Here is a 22,105-nt window from a genome sequence, read left to right as displayed (position 1 = left end):
GGACACCTGCAGCCGCAGCCCCTGGCCTCCCTAGGGACCTGGGGACCCAGGTGGAGCGGGGTGTGGGGGATTCCGCCACCGACCTCGGCCTCGCTCCCTGCGGCCCTTGACCTCCGCGGCCTCCTGGCCTCGCCCCTCCCCTCCTCGCTCTCTGCCCTGCCCTGTGGGACGGAGGCCTCAGGAGGCAGCTCCTTTCCTTAATTTTGGATTTGTTTTTTCTGGTATCTTGCAAAGTACTATTTTCCAATCTTTTTCTGGGAAAAATATCTTGGCGTGAACTTGGGTGGGTCTCCGCCCTGGCCTCCTATTTATTGTCTCCCTCAACCTGCTGTCCTCAAGCCTTCCTGGTCCCTTAGGAGGTGACCGTATCCATGGCAATTTCATTCTGTGTATTCGCCCTGCGCTGAAGCCCAGGCTGGAGGGCCGCCTGCTGGGGTCGCCTTTGACTCTCCTTCCCGGGTGGAGCCAGGAGCGAGGAAGGCAGCCCAGCCCCTCCACTAGCCGCCCGCCAGGTGCTCCTCCTGCAGTGTCAGGTGGGGGTGGCAAGCCCACCCGACAGCTGCCAGGCGGCTCCCCCAGGGGAAAGGCACGGGGCGGCTGCGAAGGGAATAGAGAAGGGAAGGGAGGAGAGAAGGAGGAAGGGAGGAGGGAGGAAGGAAGGGAGGAGGGAGGAAGGAGGGGGTGGGAAGGGAGGAGGGGGAGGGAAGGGAGGAGGGAGGAGAGAGGGAGCGCGGGGCAGAGCCGAGGGCGTGCCTGGCCTGTCCCCGGAGCTTCGGGCCAGCGCTTTGCTCTTGGGATCAAGAGACCTGCGGAGGACCGTCGGGGAGGAAGAGGGCACGAGGCCTCAGGGCTGCCGCAGTGAGCCCGGTGCTCAGCGCCCAGGGGAGGCTGGACGGGAGGCAGGACATCAGGCGAAGCTCGGAGGCCGCAGGACGCAGAGTCCCCTCCCCACCCAGGGCCCACGGCCTCCCCTCCGCCGCGGTCACACCGGGCGTCCATGCAGGGTGAGCACAGCGGTCAGGCCGGGGCTGGTGACCTGCCACGTGGCCTCTGAGTGCCCTGCGCGGCCAGCCTGGCCATCGCAAGACCCGGACCCCAGGGAGAAACGTAGCCGAGCCGCGGCGCCGCCACCTGCCTGGACACCAGCTCCGAGGCCGGCCAGGCGGGCGGCCCCTGCAGTGACCTCTGCGTCTGGTGGCTTCCCGCAGCTTCGTGCCTGCGTCCGTCCTGCGCGGCGTGCCCTGCGGCCGAGTCCTCGTTGCGGGCAGGGGCCGCGCCACGTCCAGTGGCCGTGGGGGCCGTGGGTGCTGGCCACCTGTCTTGTGAGCATGCGCCGGGGACACGGTGTCAAGTCCCTGTCCCTGCCCCCATTCTTTCTTTTTCTTTTTTCCCTCTTGCCCGCGGTTGGGCGGGAGCTGCGCCCTGCACCCCGGCCCCTCCTATTTTATCTTGGGACAGGGTCCCCGGGGTGCCCAGGTGGGCCCTGAGCCTGTGCCTTCTGCCTCAGCCTCCTGCGCCCCGGTGAGGGTGGCCCCGCGCCTGGCTTAAGGCTAGACTTCAGAGGAACCATCCAACTGTCTTACACCAGTGCAGTTCAGAATTTTCCAGTAGCCGTGTTAAAAGAAATAAAAAGACGCCAGCAATGGGAAAACATTTTACTCTCCCTACTACACCCAAGGCGGCGTTCCGGCGCCCAGGCCCGGGAAAACGACCGGAGCCCCACCTTCCTTCTTTCACACCCGTCTGACCAAACCGAGAGGATTTTATACCTCTTCTGAATGCTGATGTTCCAATGGCTCATGTGAAATGGGTTTTTACCAAAACAATAAAGTTGTGTTGAATGGGGGAAATTTTTATTTAAAAAAAATTTTTGAATTTTGAAAGTTGTTGGGCTCAGTGGCACATACCTGTCATCCCAGCAGCTCTGGAGGCTGAGGCAGGAGGATCACAAGTTTGAGGCCAGCCTCAGCAACTTAGTGAGATGCTGTCTCAAAATTAAAAATGCAAAATAAAAAGGACAGGGACTTAGCTCAGTGGGAGAGTGGCCTGGGTTCAATGTCCAGTACAAAAAAATTTTTTTTTAACTTAAAAGAGACTTCAGAGATGGTGCATGCCCGCCCGATAGGAGTGTCTCGGCGGCAGGGGAGGCAGCGGCCAGACGGAAGGGAGTGCTGGGGTGCTAGGACATCCTTCCGCCCAGGCCGAAATGGAAGCCCAGTTCTTCTCTCTGGATCCGGAATGTCCCCCAGAGCCCCAGTGCCAAAGGACTGGTCCCCAAGGTGGCGCTGTCCGGAGGCGCTGGAAGCTGTAGGAGGTGGACTGGTGGGAGGTCTCTAGGTCACTGGGTCGTGTCCTCAAAGGGATTGCGGGACCCCAGGATCTTCCTCTCTTTCGTGTCCTGGCTCCGAGGTCAACGTTTCACTCTGCCACGTTCTCCTGGCGCTGGGTGCTGCCTCACCACAGGCCCAAAAGTCTTTAAACCGAAAACCGAACAGCAGCTAAGGGGCTGGGGCGTCGCCCAGCGAACAGGCTGGCACTCCATGAAGCAGAACAGCACTTCAAACTTCAGGTCCCCGCTGCATTAGCCACACGCAGGATACCGGCGCCACCCGCGACTAGCAGCTCCTACGCTGGACAGGGCGCTGGGGACCAAACTCTCTCTGGAAACTGTCTTGTATCAGGCAGAGAACTGTAACCACGCAGTGCTTGAAGCTTGAGCTTCTAGGCTCCTAAGTGAAGGTGCACATCCAGCAGGGTCCCGTGGCCACGCCTGTCATCCCAGAGGTTTGAGAGGCTGAGGCAAGAGGTCAGCAAGTTCAAGGCCCGCCTGGGCAACTGAGCCAGACCTGTCTCAAAATAAAAAATAAAAAGGGCTGGGGATGTGGCTCAGTTGTAGAACAGCCCCCCTGGGTTCAATCTCTATGACCACACACAAAAACTGGTCCCTGTCTTAGTTTGGGTCACTGTTTCTTAATAGTTTCCTATGCTATTGGAGAGTCAGCCTCCATGAACCCTGTGTCCATTGTGTGGCTGTGTCTAGGCCTGTGTGGTGCTGTTGATCATTTTCACAGCTGCATAGTATTCCTTATAGGAAGGGCCCTAATTCAACCTGAAGGGCTGGTAGCCTATGTCCATCTGGATGTTTCCCTCTAGCAGGAAGACCAGTGCATTTCAAGCTGTGATCAGTGATTGCTGGCTTCCATTTCCTAGAAGCTAAAGAGCAATGAACAGAGTCCAGAAGAAACAGAGGAAGCTGTGGATGCAGTTAATATTTTTATAGCAGCCACATTTAAAAAGAATGCTTTTGGTGCTGGGGAGTGACCCCAAGGGTCTTCTACTCTGAACGATATCCCTAGTGCTTTTTTTTTTTTTTTTTCTTTTTTCTGTTTTTGAGACAGGTTCTTGCTAAACTGCAGAGGGTCTTGCTAAGTTGCTGAGGGTGACTTTGCCATCCTCCTGCCTCAGCCTCTTGAGTTACTGGGATTATGGGCATGCATCAACATGCCCAGCTGCCATTTAAAAAAAAAATTTTAAGACAATTTTAAAAAGTTATTTTATTTTTATTTATTTTTTTAAATACAGTTTTTAATTGTAGGTGGACACAGTACCGTTTTTAAAATTTTTATGTGATGCTGAGGATGGAACCCAGGGCCTCACATGTGCTAGCCGAGCTCGCTACCACTGAGCCCCAGCCCCAGCCCAAATCATTTTAATATGCTTTTCCAGTCATAGAGGCACGCAGCTGCTTAAGAGGCTGAGGAAGGAGGATTGCTTGAGGCCAGGAGTTTGAGGCCAGCCTGGGCAATGTAGGGAGACTTCCATCTTGAAAGGAAAAAAAAAAAGGAAAGAAAGCAAAAAGAAACATACCTATTTGAATAGATCCAAACACGGATGATTTCCATGTGTACTCAATATAAAAATAACCAATGAGATCTTTTTCGTCTCCATCACGCTAGGTCTGGGGCCTGGTGTTCAGTTTACACTCAGGACCACTGACCACGAGGCCGCTGCCCTTCTGCACATCCACGGGCTCCGAAAACCCCAGAGTCTCCGTCTCCCCGAATCGCGAATGAGGAGAGCCATTTTTGGTTTTCGTTTTTATTTTGAAATCGGGTTTGATGTACAGACGAGAATATCGGGTTTCGAATTTAGCATTGAACGTTGCTCGGACACAGCGTCCAGGGGCTCCCGCCCCCGCTGGACGGTGTGGCGGGACGTCTCCATCCGCCGGGGAGTCCTGCGGAACCGGGTCTGCACTAGGGCTCCAGCCGCAGGGCGGGAGAAGGGGCGCGGGGAGCCCACAGAGTGGGTCTGCATCACCCGCCTCTTCCCAGCGTATTGGCAAGACACGTCGGTGCCGCCCTAGGCCTCAGTTTCCCCATCTGTAGAATGGGCAGCTCCAGGCTGTCCAGGGCAAAGAGCCGCAAGGCGGGGTCCTGATTTCTGCCCCAGAGGCTGGAGTCTTGGGGCTGGGAGGACTTTGAGGGGACAGGAAGGAGTGAGAACGGGGGAGACTGGTTAGACCATGAGATACCTGGTGGGAGGTTCAGCTGCCTGGGGGACGTGCTGTCCCCACTGCCCAGGCCGCCTCCGGGACTTCGCTGGGCCAGCAGCACCCTTGCCCCAACTCCTCCTCTACCCGGCGACTCTGACAACCTTCAGAACCCCGTTCACCATGCCCCTCCCAGGCAGAACCCCGGGTCCAGGCCTGATTCCCGGGCACCTGGAAATGCGCATAAGGGATGCTTTTTCTTCTCTCCAGACTGAGACAGGTCTGGGAAGGAGGGGGATCGAGGTGGGACCTGAGAGCCCTCGGGACCTATCCCAGCTTCCCTGGGACCCCCGCCTAAGTACAGTGACTAGAAAGAAGTGGCCCGAGGCCAGGTTTCCTCGGTGTGAATCCCAGAGAGCCATTTGGTCAGTTTGGTCATCTGCGAAACAGGAGTGGTGGCCGTGTCCATCAGGGGCCACCACCATGATCCCTGGTAATCTTGTGTGCCCTTCCGTGGGGTCCCTGTCCTCAGTGACACTGTCTCCCCTCCCCTCTCTCCCCAGCCCCCCAGCATGGATGCCATCCAGCAGCTGCCGCGTCCCGGGCGCCACCTCCTCTGCGGGCTGCTGCTTCAGCTGCTGTTGGCCCTGTGTTTCTTCTGCTACCTGCGAGTGTCACAAGACAACCCCAGCAGGCCTCCCAGGGCAGGGGACGGCTGCAGGGAACCTGTCCCCGGCACTCCCAATGGGTCAGCAGAGCCAGCCACCCCCGGGAGACCCGGGGCTGACAGGTCCCTCCGGATCCTCCTGTGGACGTGGCCCTTCCACACCCCTGTGGCTCTGTCCCGTTGCTCCGAGCTGCGGCCGTCAATGGCCGACTGCCGGCTGACCGCCAACCGCAGCGAGTACCCCTGGGCAGACGCGGTCATCGTGCACCACCGGGAGGTCAGCCTCTCGCCCCGGGCGCAGCTGCCGCCCTCCCCGCGGCCGCGGGGCCAGCGCTGGGTGTGGTTCAGCATGGAGTCGCCCAGCAACTGCAAGCAGCTGCGGGCCCTGGACGGGCTCTTCAACCTCACCATGTCCTACCGCAGCGACTCCGACGTCTTCACGCCCTACGGCTGGCTGGAGCCGCGGCAGGGCCCGCCCGAGCGCGCGGGGCTCAACTTCTCGGCCAAGACGGAGCTGGTGGCCTGGGTGGTGTCCAACTGGAGGGCGGACTCGGCCAGGGTGCGCTACTACCAGCAGCTGCGCGCGCACCTCCCGGTGCACGTGTACGGCAGGGCGCACCAGCCGCTGCCCGCCGAGGCCCTGGCGCGGCGCCTGGCGCAGTACAAGTTCTACCTGGCCTTCGAGAACTCGGTGCACCGCGACTACATCACCGAGAAGCTGTGGCGCAACGCCCTGCGGGCCGGCGCCGTGCCGGTGGTGCTGGGCCCGGGCCGGCGCAACTACGAGCGCTTCCTGCCGCCCGACGCCTTCATCCACGTGGAGGACTTCCCGGGCCCCGCTGGCCTGGCGCGCCACCTGCGGGAGCTGGACCGCGACCACGCGCGCTACCTGGGCTACTTCCGCTGGCGGGAGAGCCTGCAGCTGCGCTTGGGCAGCTGGGCCCAGGCTTTCTGCAAGGCCTGTTGGCGCCTGCAGCAGGACTCCAGGTACCAGACGGTGCCCAGCATCGCCTCTTGGTTCACCTGAGCCGGCCCGCCGCCGAGGTGCACTGTGGGGCCTGGACCGTCGCCCCCGGGCATCTCTGCAGGCCCAAACCCAGGCTCCGGGGGCGCCCCTAGGGCCTTGGCTGGCTGGGGACCTGCGACCAGAAGCCTTGCCCCACTGGACGCTACTGGCTAGCAGCCTGGCCTGTGGTGACCCGGGCTGCCAGGAACCTTGCCCATGCTGACCCTTGGCCCCTGGGGACCTGGCGGCCCCCTGGGTCCTGCCCTCTGGTGATGGTACTGCCTACGGGACCCGCAGACGTTGTCACTGTTTTCCAGGCAGTAATGATGCAAGGAAGTTGATGTGTCCCCTCCTTGTTCTAGAACAGCGGCTCACTCTAGGATGGTTCTGTCCCCACTAGGTGACACCTGGTGGTGTCCAGAGTTATTTTTGATTGTCACATCTGGGGGTGGAGGGGCTGTCCCAAGGCCAGAAATACTCCAATCACCTTGCAGTCCCGAGACGGCTCCCACAGCTGGGATGGCTCCAGCCGGGTCTGGGCACAGGGTGGTTGAAGGTGTGGCAAACCTCCCACCGTCCCCAAGCTCAAGCCGTTGGTGGGGAGGCTGGCCCGCGCAGGGTGCGGGCAGCAGTGCCCGCGCAGAGTGGAGGCGGGAGGGAGCTGCCCGGGCCGGAGCGTGTGCTTGACTGACACGTGCCTGTGTGTAGGACTCCAGCGAAAGTGTCCTGACCCTGGCACGGGTGTGATTCTGTCCTGGAGCGTTCTGAGCAGGGGTCTGAGTGTGCGATAGTAAGGGTCCCTGGGTGTGTGAGGCTCCCACACCAACGTGCCCGGCGGGCTCTGCGCGGCCCTGGGCGCCCTTGTGGACCAGCGCTGACCCGGCTGTGCCCCTCTGAGCAGCCTTCTGGGGGCAGATGGGATCTGCGTGTGGTCCTATCTGCAGAGTCCCTGGGTGGCCATGGCCTGCTCCCTGCCGCACGAGCGCCTGTGTGGTGGCCGCTGCAGAGAACCCAGGGCTGGGCCTGTGGGAAGCTCTGTTTAGTTTCCAGTTCCCTGGTGGTGGCGCCAGCGCCCGCCCATGGGTCGCGTGAGCACACACGCACGCTCGCCAGGGCTGGCAGCCTCGGGACCCGGGCCTGGGCCTCAAAGCCCATCCTCCCGGGAACCAGAGCTCACAGCTTCCTTCTGAGTCTCAGGCCTTCAGGGCCAGACAACACGGGGAAACTGAGGCTCTGAGCAAGCACCTCTTGGCTTCTGCAGCATCTGGGGACTCCAGCCCCTCTGCCATGGCTGGGCTGAGTCAGCCCAAACAGAACAGGAATCCACCACCCCAAACCTCAGAGTCAGAAGACTGCGGGGGTGGGTGGGGACCCCGGGCAGCCATGGCTCTGGAACTGCCTTCCAAGCAGACCACCCACAGGCTGGGGCCTGGCTGCCAACCCCTGCTCTGAGGGCTCCCTGGAAGTCCTCTTGATAGCTACCTTGAGTATGTCCAGCTGCAGCTGGGGGTGTGGAGAGTCAGGAGCTGGGAGATGGCTTCCTGTTGGTCTGGATGACTCCCTGGGTGCAGCTTCTGATGGCGTCCTCTAGCCTTGTGCCAGGGATGGAGTCTGGGGAGGATGCGGGGATTAGAGGTGGTCCTGGGCTTTGTGGGGAGGCGCCCAGTCTCGAGGAAGGGCTGGGCCTCTGTCCCTGTCTGGGGGCATGTGTCCTTGGGAGACGGATCAGCCATTAGAAGCTGCCTGGGAAGGGGCACTGCACCCTCCAGAACCCACTCCCCATCTGACGACCCCCACAGCCTGGGCCCCCGCGCCCTCCCCCTTTCCCCCAGACCGTGGGACCCACCGACCCCTCGACTCTGGGAACACAACACCCCCGCACTGTCTGGGCCTGCCAAGCATCAAGGTGACACCCGGGCAAATCCAAACACCGCACAGAGCTTTTTCCATCCTCGGCGGGGGCTTGTCGTAAATCCCCCTTCGAGGCAGATCCAAGGCTTTTATGGGCCCAAGACCCAGGTCCCTGGGGACACAGCTCTGCCCCAGCAGGCGCCGGCTTAGGTCTGGATGGGGCTGGCGTCTGCCCCAGACCTATACCCTCCGGGAGGTAAGTAGCATGTGGATATTTTTAGCTGGTGGAAGGAGATAGTGGCTTCAGTTCGCACTGGTGGAGGCGAACCTGATCCAAGGAGGCCCTCTAGGCAAGGGAGGCCTGGGTACACCTAGACCTCAGTCTCTTCATCTACACTCCACCTTCCTCTATCAACCCCAAGTCCCCCTTCTGTCCCCTCAAAAGCACACACTGTGGGAAAGTACAGATGGGGACAGGTGGGGGAGGGGCAAAGGGACTCACAGGGAGATGGGAAAAGTGGTCCCTGTTGACATCGCACCACTCACCCTACTTTCTTTTTCGCTCTCTTCTTTGTACCTACTTTCATTTTTCCCAAAAGCAAACGCGGTCCTCCCGCAAGTGGAACCCCTACTTGCTCCCCTCCTCGGGATGGAGACTGCACCCCCGCCCACGCAACCCCATCCCTTCTCCATGTTTAATCAAGAGGCAGGCACCGTTTCCCACACTTTATCTCAATTCAGTTATCGCCAGAGTCCGTGGGCTCGACGGCACCATCCGCGCACGCGCAGTCTCTTCCCAGGCGGACCAGTGGGTGCCGTCGGGGCGCGGGGTGCGGCCGCGTCTCGCCGGCCAGGTGAGGTAGGGTCACACGCAGGCGCACTCGCGCGCCGACAACTCGCGCACCGTGTGGTAGCGGCTGTGCACGTCCAGGAAGGACACCTCGTCCTCATAGGCCGTCGGGCGGCAGCAGGGCTGCGCGCGCACCCGCTCTCTCCGCACGCGCCGCCGCTGGCGCAGGCGCCGCAGTCCCAGGTCGTAGACGCGCGCGGCCGCCTCGCACGCGCCTGCGCAGTAGCGGAACAGCACCGTCTCGTCTGACGCGTAGCCCAGGCCCAGCTCGCTCACGCGCACCTCGAGCTCGCGCAACCCGCACGGCCGCGTTCCCGACCGCGCACGCGCGCGTCGCCGCCGGGGCCCTGCCCGACGGCGCGGACCCGGGTCCCGGCCGGCCCAGGGCGTCAGCTCACGCAGCTCCACCGCGTCCGGGGCGCCCTGCAGCAGCGCACGGTCTGTGAGGGGAGAGAGCACGGAGAGGTCAGCGGGTGGGCGCCCCTTCCCTCGCCGAGGCCCCTCCCCTCCCCCCTGCACCCCATGCCCCCAGCCCTTGCTGGCTGCTCGTGCACCGTCTCTGGGCAGCACTGGGCGGGGGCACACTCAGACCCTGCACCCCTCTCTGGACCTTGCCCTGTGTTGGGCTGCTCGGAACCTGCCTCGCCCTTGGCTGGGTGTGCGGGCCGCCGTCTCCCCACCACCTTGAGCTGAGCTGTCCGGGGCGCCCTACCCCACCCATTGCTGCCCCCTTCCCCGTCTTCATCTGCTCTCCCAAATCTATCCGACCCCCATCCCGAGGCCACTCTGCTGGGGAAGCTCTTATTTCACTTTGCAGAAAAGGGTTCAGCGGGGCTGTTTGTGACCCCTGTCCCCGATGGGCCCCCAGCTGTTCTCCACCCCTGTGCTGGGCTGCCCAAGGGCACTGGTACGGCACTGGTACCCTTCTTCCCACCGCCCCATCCTCACCCGTTAGCCGAGTGGGTTGAACTGCCTTCGGCCCCCACCCAGAGCCTCTTCCCTTCCTCTCTGAGCCCTGGGCTGTGCAGCCGGTCTCGGGGCCCTCACCCAAGAAACCAGTGTGAGGGCTTCTCAGAACACACATAGCAGCAGGTACTGCGCCTACTGTCTGGGTGCCTTGTCCCGCGGGGTGGCTGCCAGCTCCACTCTCATGTTACAGGGGAGGAAATGAGCATCAGAGAGGTAGAGGTGTGCCCGAGGTCATCCACTTAGCAGGTGGCAGGGAGCAGGGGAGCAGTGGACATTCTTCCTGCTTCCATCATTTGCCCAAGTTTGGCTCTGTCCGAGCCCTCTTCTCCCAGTCTCCGGGAGGTGCCAAGTCAAATTCCCAGGACCCCGAAGCCTAAATTTATTACCCAAGTGACTGGCCCTGCCCCAACACCCTGCATCCCCAGGAGAGCAGTGCAGATGCAGGGATGCGGGCGCGTGGAGGTGGAACTGCAGGCGGGGGCCTCCCTAGCCGGGAGCAGGTAGCAGCCACACTGATGTTTGGAAGAGGAAAATTCCGACTGTAGTCCTGCCCCCAAGGCTGCTGCACCTGGCTGGGAAAGAATGAGCTTTCCGGGAGGCTGTGGGAGGAGGGGCTGGCTGCTGCCCTGGGGTGTCTGTGCCTGGTGGGGACCTCACAAACCAGACAGTCCTGAGCTCTGACACTTACTACTGCAGCTTCAGGCAGGTGCCGGTCCTGCTCTATTCCCTGGTTTCCCTGTCCGCTCAAAGAATCTCGCATTGCCCCTGTCTGGGTAAGGGCTGAGAGGTGGGAAGTGGAGGGGTCCCTGGGCAGCATAGTCCCAGCTCTTCAATCCCTGGGTGGTGACAGGGGCGAGACTGCAGTGGGGTTAGGAGCGAGCCCAACTCGTGCTTAGAATGACACCAGTACTGTCTCCACCCCGGAAGTAGGCAGTTATTCGTGAGGTCCACGGATAAAATACTGATGCACAGTCGAACTTGAATCGCTAATAAATAATTTAACAAATAACCTTTTAGTGCATCTGTCCCTGCCTCCCTCTGGCAGGGGCTGGCCACTTGCACGGAGAAGAGATGCCCCATCCACCTCCCCAGGCTTGAAATGCCACCATCTGCGCATTAGCTCAGGGCCTAGAGCACTGCGGCTTTGGGGGATCAGTGGCCGCTCCCTTCCCCCAGGAGCGCTGGGCCCAGGGACCAGAACCAGGGCAGACAGGCACCTGTCCACGGGACCGAGACCCTCCCCAGGCCTGAAATTCCACCAGTGGTGCTTTGCCCCAGGTCTTGGAGCCCTGGTTTTTGGTGGCCCCGCCCGGTCTCAGGGACCCAGTGTCCTAGGAGACTTCACAGCTCACGCCGGAGGCCACCCTTGTCCATTGTGCGGACAAGAAAGGAGGATTGTGTGGGCTGGCAGGGCGGGCGCAGACTTGCCCTCACCAGCACCCGCAGGCACAGCGCACGCGTCCCGCCCGCATCTACACCCCTGCCACCCGCGCAGGCGCATCGTGGGTACGTGCGCGTGCACACCCGCAGGGCCCACGCACCGTCCTTGCCGGGCGCCTATTATAGCGCGCGGGGCACCAGGGGCAGCGGGGGACCTGGGTGAGGGCCTTGGCGCGGGTGGACTCCCTGCGCCCAGCAGTGCTGGTTGGGCTCTCCCACCCTGCGCCTGTGTCCCCACGTGTCTGTATCTGTTTCCCACCGGGTCTCTGTGCACCGGGCAAGTCACTGGGGCTTCGGATCCAGCCTCCCTCCATCCCCTGCTGCGCTGCGGGGGCCGCCCGGGCCGAATGCCCAAGTCTAATCTCCATCTGGCCCCCATGGTCCCTCAGGGCCAGAGCCTAATTCCTTGTGACAGCTAAGTCCAAGGACCCCAGTTCCCAGCAGCCATCTTCCCCACCCGCCAGGCGCGGGGGCGGGGGAGGGGCACTTGTACCTCCTTCACCTCCATCTTCAAACAACCACAAAACTGTGACCCCCCCAACTCCACTGCCTGCAGTGCCACTGTGATGGCCACCCCATGTGGGGGCATCCAAGCCAAAGGGTCGGGGCTTACACTGGGCCAGGCGGGCGATCCGGGCGTCCAGGGTGCGAGGTGGGCGGCGCAGCGGGGCCAGCGCGGGTCCCAGGCGGTGGCTGAGCAGCAGGCCTTCCCGACACATCCAGATGGATAGCATGGAGCTGCAGAACACCGAGGCCAAGGCCGCCGCCTTCCAGCGCTGCATCCTCGGCCTGTGGGCACGGGATGGTCAGCCGCCGGCCCCTTGAGCAACAAACAGGGCGCTGGGCCAGGCACCCTAGACAGTGGGGCCCCTGGTTTTGAACACTTCATGCTTAATGATCAATAGTAACATGGCCATGGTTCATCAAGGAAGCAGTGAGCAAGGTTGTGCAGAATGCTGCCTAAGACTGGGTGGACTCTGCCAGCTGTAAAGACCCACCCCGTCTCAGTCCCAGAGTGGCCACACTTGTGAACCCGAGGGGCTGGCCTGGAGCCTGAGACTGGTGCCTGGGCAGAGCAAATAGCTGGTGCAAAGGCCCTGAGGCTGCGCAGAGCTTGGTGTGTTGACTGCAGCCAGTGGAAGGCGGAAGGTGAGGGCATTCCTGCAGGTGGCACTGTGGGACAAAGGTGGGGAGGGCAGCTGGAGCTTAGCGCAGCCTGGAGACAGGAACCCAGGTTGTGGCCGTTCTCTACATATTTATGCCCCTTTCTGAGCCTGTTTCCCTCAAGACAGATTTAAGCTGATGCCCAGCCTCAACAGCAATGGAGCACAGCTGCCTGCGCAGCCGACCTCCAGGCCTTTGCCCGGGGACTCTTCCCAGCTCCCCTTCCCTTTCGGGCTGGGCTCGGAAGTGCCTCCCCCAGGAAGCCTTCCCTGGCAGCCTCCCCAGCGCCCCAGCCCGCCTCCGCAGCCACCACGGGGATGACTTCTGGGTCCCCACAGTTCCCCCAGCTGCCTCCATTCGGGCACTGGTCGCTCGGTGGTGCCGTGACTCCTGCATAGTGCGAGTGTTCCGTCCCGGCCACCCCGCCTCGCTCAGAAGCTCCGGGCCTCCGGGCGCCCCGGCCCGCGTTTACATTCCCGCCCGGCAGCCTGGTGTCGGCGGCGCGGAGCCTGGCGGCCGGCCCGGTGTAAACATTTACACGAGCCCGGGACGCCAGGTCAGCTCCCGGCCGCTCCGCTCGGGGCTCGGGTCCCCTGGCGCCCCCACGCGCGCACCGCGGGTCCCGCAAGCTGCCGGGCCGCGACGCAGGCATCGAGTGGCTCGCGACTTGCGTTCCTTGGCATGTGATTTGCATGGCCCAGCCCTGGACGGCCCTCCTCCCGGCGTCACCCCAGCTCAGGACCCAGGGCACCTGGCTGCACCACCAAACAGTAAGTTAGCGAGGACGTTTATTAACCACCAGTTGTATTCCAGGTCTGATGCCGAGCCCGCCGGAAAGGCACTTGGGGCTCCCATTTTACAGCCGGGAAACAGGCACAGTGGGTGGGGCTTGCCGCTATTAGTGCCGTTGGTATTGCTCTTCTCTCCTCTGGGTGCTGCGGATGGAACCCAGGGTACCACATTTGCTAGGCAAGCCCTCTGCCCTGCCACACCCCACCCTGGAGTGGCTCTTTTCCCTGCTGGCGGTGTTGGTGAGGAGCTCTGACCCAGGGCTTTGTGTGAACCAATCCTGGACCCTCTGGGGTCTGGTAGGAATCACCTGCAGGGGCGCTCGCGGTCCCTGGCAGGTCACAGGTGCTCACTACGCGTGTGCTGGATGAATAGAAGGGAGCTGGGCAGCAGGTGGCTTGGGTCCCAGGTGAGGGTCTGGGCTCGGTGTGTCGCTCTGGTCCAGCCCCAGCCCCACGCAGGAAGCCTGCTGCTTCCTAAGCTCTACAGTGTTTCTGCTGTCAGCCTGGCCTGCGGGTGTCGGTCCACACCACGCACCTAACACTCAGCGAGCACCTGTGTCTCAGTCCCTGAAGACCACGTGGGACCAAGACGGGCCATGTGCGTGTTGGCCGCCGGGAAGCAAAGCTCATGTGATGAGCAGGGTGAGAGAAGGGGTGAGAGGGAAAGGGTGGCAGGCGGGGTGGGGCAGCCTGGCCCTGCCTCGCCCAAACCCACCTGCTCACCCCCGTGAGCGTCCGCTCTGGGCACAACCCCTTCTACACGCTTCGCACAGATTAAGGTGTTTCAACTGACAAGAGCCCTAAGGAAGCGGGCGCGACGGCCACGCCTGTCATTCCAGAAGCTCAGGAGGCCGAAGCAGGAGGACTGCAAGTTCAAAGCCAGCCTCGGCAACGGTGAGGTGCCAAGCAACTCAGGGAGACCCTGTCTCCAAATAAAACACAACACAGGGCTGGGATGGGGCTCGGTGGTCGAGTGCCTCTGGGTTCAATTCCTGGTGCCCCCCCCCAAATCCCTAAGAAGCAGGAAATGCCCTTATCCCCCTTTTACAGATAGGAAGCTGAGCCCAGAGAGGCGACGTGACTCACCCCAGGTCACAGAGCTAGGATCTGAACTCTGGTGGCCTGACCACCAGGAAGGGAGACAGGCAGAGCCAACGAGTGCCGAGACCCCATGGGCCACCCCTACGTCTACCCCAGAGTTGCACACCTCGGTTTCCCACTAGATGTGAACACCTCAGGCTCAGGTCTGCTGGTGTGAAGGGCTTGAGGGGATGGACAGCGTGACCGAGCAGCACCCCAGGTTGGCCGCAGGCGCCTCTGGTGGCCTTGAAGCTGCAGACCCCCACCCAAGCTCTGGTGGGGGCAGGAAAGCAGGGCAGCTGTTGGAGGGGCCCCGCAGGCGCGGCCGATAAGCACCTTAACAATGGGCCTTTCTGTCCGGGGGTCACCCAACTGGTTTGCCTCTGGCACGGGCTCGGCCAGGTGTGGCAGCAGGAGGGGGCCAGGTGTGCGCCCGCGAGCTTGTGTCTGGAGGCCACGCGGCGGGCTCTCACACGCCCAGCCTGGCCCTGCACGCGCGGCGGGCACACACCGGAGCCACCACCCCTGTGCCTGCGCCCGTGCGGCCTCACCCAGCGTCCTCCACACTCACACCCCGGCCCACGAACTTGGCGCAGCGAAGTCCGCTCGCCACCGTGTCCTCTGCACTGCACACACAGTCCCGGCCAGGGGTCTCTCCTGGTCCTGGGGGGACGTCCACAGCCTGAGAACTCATGCTGGCCAGGGAGGGATGCACCCTCCTTCCTTGGGGACCCTGACAGCCCAAACTGCAGCAAGAAAGGCCAGCCACTTCAGCTGGAGGCCACGGAAGGAGAACCGGAGGCCGGAGGGGCAGTGAGGATCTCAGAGGATCCGGAGGGCCAGCAGGGCTGCTGCCTCTGGCATGCCCAGAGTCCTCACCGGCAGGCATCATCCAGGCCACGCCTTCTCGCCACGCTTTCCAGCTTCCCAGGGAACAGCCAGTGCGCATGGGAGCCCCAGGGTCAGAGCCTGTGTTTGGAGGAATGCCTGGTCAGGGCTGCGCCCAGGGAGAAAGGACGGAGGGGAGGAGACCCCTTCCTCCGTCCAGTGGTCTCTTCTAGTCGGGCAGGCTTGGCGTGGGGGCCTGTCCCCACGGGGCAGACTCCTACTCATCCTTCAAAGCCCTACAGCCCCTCCACCGAGACGCCTCCAGGCCTCTGTGTTGGCCGCCCCACGGGCCTCCGTGCGTGTCTGGGCTCGCGGGAGCTCAGGTCATCCTGGGCTGCGTGCTCTCAAGGCAAGGGGCAGACTCTGGGAGCTCTGTCTGAGGAGGCGAGAGCAAGCCCGGTCGGCGCCCAGCTCTGGTCCCTGGAGTCCCTGGCGGGTGGCGGCTTCCTCTCCCCGTCACCCCTGCTCCCTCAGTGACTCAGTCTCCTCATCCCCAGTAAGAGCAAGGGTGCCACCCAGCACCTCGGGGGCCCAGGGAGGACCTGGCTGGGTGCTTCTGGGGCTGCCATGGCCGCCAACCGGCAGAGCCGGCCCGGGGGGAGGCCGCGAGGGCTGGCACGGGAGGAAGGCGCGGCGAGCTCAGCGCGGTGCGAGGCCGCGTCGGGGGGCAAGCTGCTCCTGAGCCTCAGGGTCCCGTCGGTAACGTGGTCCCTTATTTGGAGGGTCACTTCAGTGAGGTCCTGCAGGCTCGGTGGTGGCAGCCGGGCAGGGGCCTTAGGCCCACGTGCTTGGCCTTGCCTGTTCCCTGGTCAGCGATGTCCGCTCCGGGACTGGCGCTGGGCTGCCACCTAGGGCAGCCCACCACCCGCTTTGCCCAGTGGCCTGTGGGGGTTCCGTGGGGTGCCACTGATGGGAAACGGGGCGGGGCCAGGGGGCGGGCCTAGGGGGCGGGCCTCTCTCAAGGAGGACTCCATGGTTTTGCAAAACAAGAAACAAATTCCACAGCCCACAAGAATGCGCCCCCTCCCCGAGGGCCCAGGGCCCGGCCCCACCCGGGCGGGCGCGAGACTGGGGCAGCCCGATGCACATCTGGGGGCAAACCAGGAACATCTGGCGGGGCCAGCTGGTTCGAATGCAGCATCTGTGGGTGGGGCCGCGTCCTGTCGGGTGGGTCGCAGGCACCCCTGCCCACCCCTGCCCTCAGCCAGGGAAGGCACCCAGCCACGCCTCCCCTCTCCCAACCCCTTGGGTGCTGCTCAACCTCTAGAGCCCTCGCGGGCTCCCTGCTCCACTGCGCACCAGGTCCCCACTCCTTGAGCTCATCTTCGGGGCTCTGCATCTGTCTGTGCCACGTGAAGCTGAGGGATGGAAGACAGGGACAGTGGCCTCTGGGGAGGGCAGTGACGGCCGCTTGGTGACGGTCACAGGAGTAGAAGATGATAATAGCCGCCACTAGTGAAGAAGGCCGCTGCGGTTCCCACAGCCAGCACCGTCCATTTCATCCCTACCTGGCAGGTGGCAGCCGAGCTCCAGGGAAGTGGTCTCCCTTGCACAGTGGCTTGGCTGGGGTCTGAACAGTGGTTAGGCAAACTCCTACACATCCCTCAGGACCCCAGCTTCCCACACCCACGTCCGTGTTCTGAACTGCAGGCCGCGTGGCCTGAGGACCACCTCAACAGCAGCTGCGGCCACTCTGTTGGCTCCACGCGGGTGCCCAGCCAATCGGTTCCTGTCCATCTGATCCCTCCCACAGTCTGAAGAGGATGGTCTAAACTGCTCAGCGTGGGGAAACAGGCTCCGCAGTTAAGTGACTGCCCGAGCTGCAGAGTGGGGAGGGTAGCCCCGGGTTGGACTCCCAGCGGCTGCGCCTCCTCCACCCGAGCCCTGCCTGGGTCACGAGTCACAGTGAGGCGCAGGAGCCAGGCCCTGCGAGCCCAGCCCAGCGACGCCTTCCTCAAAGGCACACGGCGGGACCTGGCAAGGAGAGGCCCGACATGCCAACACAGGCTCTGCCCCGACATGGCGGCCCAGCAAGCACTTATTCAGCACCTGCTGTATACCAGGGGCTGGGCCAGGGCCGGGCACTGTGGTAAGCAAGTCACCTGGGCCCAGCTGCCATCTGGTGGGGGAGACAGAAAGGTAACAAAGATGAAATAACCGTGGCGATGTAGATGTGGGCCACGCAAGAACCACAAATCCAGATGTGCCACAGGGCGCTGCTCCTGGGCAGGCTGGCCTGGGTGGCTTCTCTACGGGAGGCTCTTGAGTGGAGGCCAAAGAGATGGGAAGAACCGGCCAAGTGACAGGTGGGCAGAGGGTTCCAGGCAGCAGAAACTGCAAGGGAGGCCTGGGGGTGGGAAGGTGCATTCGAGGTGACCAGTGTGGCCCCAGCCAGCAGAGCTTGGGGAGGACACGGGGCATTAAGGACAGAGGTGTGCCCAGGCGCTGCCCACCTCGGCCCCAGCGCCTGGAGCCTTCTCTTCCTGCACCCCACACGGCAGGCATCTGGGAGCGCCTTTGTGTGCCGGGCCGCCAGCTTCTCAGACCTCCTGGGCAGTCTTCTGCGGTTGGCCCATAAATTCCCACATTGACCACACTGGCCAGGCCTGCTGGCCTCACAGCATCTGCGGCTGGCGGGAAGGGCTCCCCGGCGGGATGACAGGATCAGCCTAATGAGGCCTGGCACGCCGAGCAGCTGGCGCGGGGCCCAGCGGGTGCTCCGGAGGCACGGATCTCCCAGGAGCCCCCTGGAGGACGGCACAGGAAGCCACCACCTGACAGAAAGGGAAACTGAGGCACCACCCAGGGTCTGGGACGCTCACACCAGGAAGGTGGGAGCCAGGGGCTCAGCTATTCTTCCTTCTCCCAAATTCGAATCTGGACCCAGGTCCCTGATGCGTGGTGCTACTTAGGCCCGAATGCACCCTCTCTCTGGACCAGGGGCGCGCTGCAGGGAGCTGCACCCCAGCTGTCTTCTTTTTCCTTTCGGCACTACCAGGATTGAAGCCAGGGACGCCTCACCACTGAGCCACTTCCCAGCCCTTTGAAATGCTTTATTTGGAGACACTCACACTGAGTGGCTTAGGGCCTTGCTCAATTGCCGAGGCTGGCCTTGAATCTAGGGTGCTCCAGCCTTAGCCTCCCGAGCTGCTGCAATGACAGGTGTGCGCCACCTCATCCGCTCCCCAGCACTTTTATTTTCAGATAGACCCTCTCTAAGTTTCCCAGACTGGCCTTGAACTTGCCATCCTCCTGCCTCAGCCTCCAGAGTGGAGGGCTCACAGGGGCACCGCTGTAGCTGCTCCTGTCGGATCTCTTCCAGGCCTCCCCCGGAGCCTGATCTCACTGGAGCTGACAAGAAGACCTCTCAGGTCCACCATCCTCCCTGAAAGCTTCCTCAGCAGCCTGCCGAGGGCCCACTCACGCGCACTCTGCACACAGGCCCCTTCTCTGCAGCGGGCGCTTCTGCAAGCGCGTGGCCGGCTGGGGGCGCCCTTGCCCTGGCCCACACATGCCCTCCTGCGCAGAGGCCGGTCTGGTGTTCGGCTTCATCCTCACCAGACCTCCGCACAAAGCTCAGGAAAACGGAGCAGGAAGGAAAGGGGACACCCCCACTGGGCCTGCCTTGGCCGCCCCACCTGGGCCTCGAGGCCTGGACCCCCCACCCAGCCCCCTGGGTAGACGGGGAGATGCCTCTGCAGAGCAGCCCCTCACACACAGTCCAGCCCAGCGATACTGCACACATTAGGACCTTCTTCTCTCCCCTCCTGTTTCCAACCTCGCCTCCAGAGCTGTCCCTGAGCGCCCCACCCTCTTCCTTCTCTGCCACACGCACCATGGAACCCTGAATATTCCAAAACTGCCCTGCTGTCTCCGCCTCCCAAAATCCCCTTTCTTTTCCCACGTAGAGACTCCTATTCATCCTTCACAGCCCCAGCTCCAATGCCCTTCCTGCCACATGGCGGAGCCCTCACTCCTTACTGCGGGCTCCACCAGCTTTGTGTCCCTGGGCCTCCAAATCTGTCTCTCTTCAAGGATGGGGCCCAAGAGTCCTGACACCAGAACTCTGATACTATTATTGTCTGTCAAACATCTGTGAAAACAGTCTCTTGCTTGTGTTCTTGTGCCTGGCTGCCCCAGACTCTTGACGTTCTATCCCCTGCTCACGCCCTGAAAGCTGAGGCCAGAAATCCAGGGGCTGGTGGTATTCCAGACACTGACCCCCTGACGAGGGGGTGTCTGTTTTCTTTCCTGCTCCCCTGCAGCCAGCTCTCTGCAGCTCCCTGGGGCTGGAGCTGCCTTTACTTGGGAACCCCAACCCTCAGAAGTCCTAGGATGAAAGGAGTGAGGAGGGGTGTCACAGGGCCCCCAGGCAAGGGACCGGGGGTGGGGAGAGACTGGCAAGGCAGGGAATCTGCCCTCCACTGACATCCGCCTAGGCTGGTCACGCCCCATCGGGGCTTCCTCAGCCCCAGGCACTTGGAGACAAAGAGCGATGGAACAGAAGGATGTGGGGCAGGAGAGGGCAGGGGACAGGCGGCAGCGAGGCCAGCCAGGTCCAGCACTCTGCACCCACCCAGGGCTCCTGCCCCTGCTCCAGCACTTCAGGGCTGGGGCTGAGAGCCTGGTGGTGGCACCCAAATGTATGCTTTCGGGACATGGTCTCCACTCTGGGAGAAACCATTTCTCTGTCCCGTCCACCCCAACCTGCCCACTCTCTGAATCCCCCTAGGCCTAATGACTCCGAAACCAAAAACCACCTCCTGGGGCAATTTTGAGCAAAAGACGCCTTTTACAAAAACAGGGAAGACAGGCGCTGCTGGCCCCCGCAAACCTAATCTTTGCCCTTAAGGGACCCCCCCTCCAAGGGGTCGGACGCCCTCTTGTGGCAGTACTGGTGTCTCCCGGAGCTGAGAGGGCCCGGCCCTTACCGGAGGACACCGTGTCCCCGGCGCGGCGGCGGCGCGCAGGGAACGCGGCTGGAACGCGCCACTGACAGATGTTTACTTCTGTGCGCAGCTGGGCCGCGACCGCAGCCCCCGCCCGGGGTCTACGGGATCCGGATGCCCGCACAGCCCGGTGCAGACCCCAGGATAGAAGGGGTGTCGGGGTCTCGCCCTCCTAGAGGCTGGGGAGGGCATTCCGGCCACCGGCGCTTCCTGCCGTCCTCCGAGGCACCCATGGGGGTCTAAGGAGGCAGAGCGCGTCCGCCCCGTCGGACAGGGGCACTCCGCCATTCCCGCCTGGAGGGGCGCTTGAGATCGCCCTCCCCAGCCCGGCGCCCTCCACGCACAGACCTGTCGCCCCCGACCCCGCCCTCACACGCGCCTGTCCTCGGCCGCAGGAGGGAAGCCGCTGGTCTCCCTGGAGGCCCCCAGTGCGCCGGGCCGGTGGTCCCCTCGCTCCGGTCCCCCGCCGCCCCGCCTAACCTTGCTTACCTGCTCAGGGCGCCCGACTACCCGTCAGTGGCGGCCGCGCCTGCCGCCCGCGCCGGCCCCAGCCCCTGCCCCTGCCGCCGCGCCCGCCATCCGGGCGGCCTGGGCCCGCGGCGCCCGGGGGGGCTCGGGCCGGAGGAGGCGGCCGCGGGGGGTGCGCGGCGCGGGCCGGCCCATGGGGCCCCCCCGGGCTCGCTCAGCCGCGCGCCGCGGCCATCCCGGGCGGGCGCGGGCTGGGGCTGCGAGTGCCCTGGACGGCCGAGACTCGGAGGCGCGGAGCGCGGGGCGCACGGACGGCGCGGGCAGCCTGGGCGCGCGGCGGGGGCTCCGGGGCGGCGGCGCAAGGGGCCCGGGCGCTCGGAGCGGCTCCACGGCGCGCTCTCCCGCCGCTCCCGCCGCGGACGGCTCGGCCGGCGGCGGGGCCGGGGGCGGGGCCGGAGGCGGGGCCGGGGGCGGTGGCTCGGGTTTCCCGGGCCCGGGTGCCGCCCCCGTCCTCCCCGCCCCCGCCCGAGGGGCGCCTGAGGAGCGCAGGTGGCAGAAGCGCGGGGCCCACGGCGACCACCTAGACCGCCAGCTCCCCAGGCCCCCGGGGCCCCGACGGCGCCCCTTAACGGAAAGCCAGGGTCCCAGGACGCCCTTCCTAAGAGTCCCCTCCTGGAATCCTAAAGCGGCAGTTCCCCCGACGCCAGTGCCTGCGGCCCTGGGCGTCCCCCAGCCGCTGAGGATCTGATTCGACTGCCAGACCCCCACAGCCCTGTCCCAGGTCCCCTTCCGGAAACCGGGGCCGCAAGAAAGCCCTTCAGGAAAAAACCCCAGACTAGCTCCCCTTAAGACTGGCTGCTTCCCATCCTTACTCTGGAGAGACGCCCCCCAGATCCCTCCCTGGAGAACCAAGAGCCACAGCACCCACCCCGACAGCTGCGTCCTCGGCCCACAGGCCCCTGCCCCACCGAGCTTTGTAGGTCCGCCTGCCAGTTCTGTCCCAGGTCTCCTCCAAAAAGCTGAAGAAGCTCCTTTCCAAGAAAATCCTTCAGGGAACCAAGATCCCAAAACAGCACAGGATACCCTGAGACTAACAACGAGGATACCGCCGTCCACAGAGCCCCCCATCCAGTAGCACCTTCCCAATCTGGCCTCAGAGCACTTCGGGGGATCCCCTTCCCATTCCGAGCTCCCGCCGGCGCCCCCTCCTGGGCACCAGGACCCTCAATGCCCGGCGTCATCTCACCCCCCCACCCCAGCCCAAACCCACCGCCCCCCCCCGCCCCGACGGTTCTGCGTTCACAAAGCGCCCCCTGGCGGCGCCCGGCAGACTCCGAAGAGGGACGGGCTAGGTGGGTGGGGCCGTAACGGTCATGGCCCCGCCCACAACCGAGTTGGGGTGAGTTCCCCGCCCTAGGCCCCGCCCCCGGCCCCGCGCGCAGACTCCTTTTAGCACCCGCGGCCGGGTCGCCGCCGGCGTTCTTGGGGCC

The 22,105-nt window shown here is 63.6% G+C and overlaps 2 protein-coding genes across 4 annotated transcripts; one reads left to right on the top strand and one right to left on the bottom strand.

The window, feature by feature from the left end:
- Nucleotides 1–4,754: 4,754 nt before the first annotated feature.
- LOC306645986 (4-galactosyl-N-acetylglucosaminide 3-alpha-L-fucosyltransferase FUT5-like) lies at nucleotides 4,755–6,392 on the top strand. The gene has a single exon (XM_079114253.1). It carries the CDS (start codon nucleotides 5,065–5,067, stop codon nucleotides 6,184–6,186), a length of 1,122 nt encoding a protein of 373 aa, XP_078970379.1. The 5' UTR covers nucleotides 4,755–5,064; the 3' UTR covers nucleotides 6,187–6,392.
- Nucleotides 6,393–8,728: 2,336 nt separating this feature from the next.
- On the bottom strand, nucleotides 8,729–21,054 carry NRTN (neurturin). 3 transcript variants are annotated; one of them, XM_079115359.1, is made up of 4 exons: nucleotides 20,637–21,054; nucleotides 17,666–17,972; nucleotides 11,889–12,064; nucleotides 8,729–9,306 (listed from the first exon to the last, which is right to left on the bottom strand). In XM_079115359.1, exons 2-4 carry the CDS (start codon nucleotides 17,701–17,703, stop codon nucleotides 8,882–8,884), a joined length of 639 nt encoding a protein of 212 aa, XP_078971485.1. In that variant the 5' UTR covers nucleotides 17,704–17,972; nucleotides 20,637–21,054; the 3' UTR covers nucleotides 8,729–8,881. The 3 variants fall into 3 exon arrangements, with proteins under 3 accessions (XP_078971485.1, XP_078971487.1, XP_078971486.1); XM_079115361.1 differs by having other exon boundaries at nucleotides 8,731–9,306; nucleotides 17,652–17,972; XM_079115360.1 differs by lacking the exon at nucleotides 17,666–17,972 and having other exon boundaries at nucleotides 8,731–9,306.
- Nucleotides 21,055–22,105: the final 1,051 nt, after the last annotated feature.

The sequence above is a fragment of the Sciurus vulgaris genome, assembly GCF_902686455.1.
Source record: "Sciurus vulgaris genome assembly, chromosome: 16".
Taxonomy (NCBI): Eukaryota; Metazoa; Chordata; class Mammalia; order Rodentia; family Sciuridae; genus Sciurus; species Sciurus vulgaris.
This window is presented reverse-complemented; position numbering and strand designations above follow the sequence as displayed.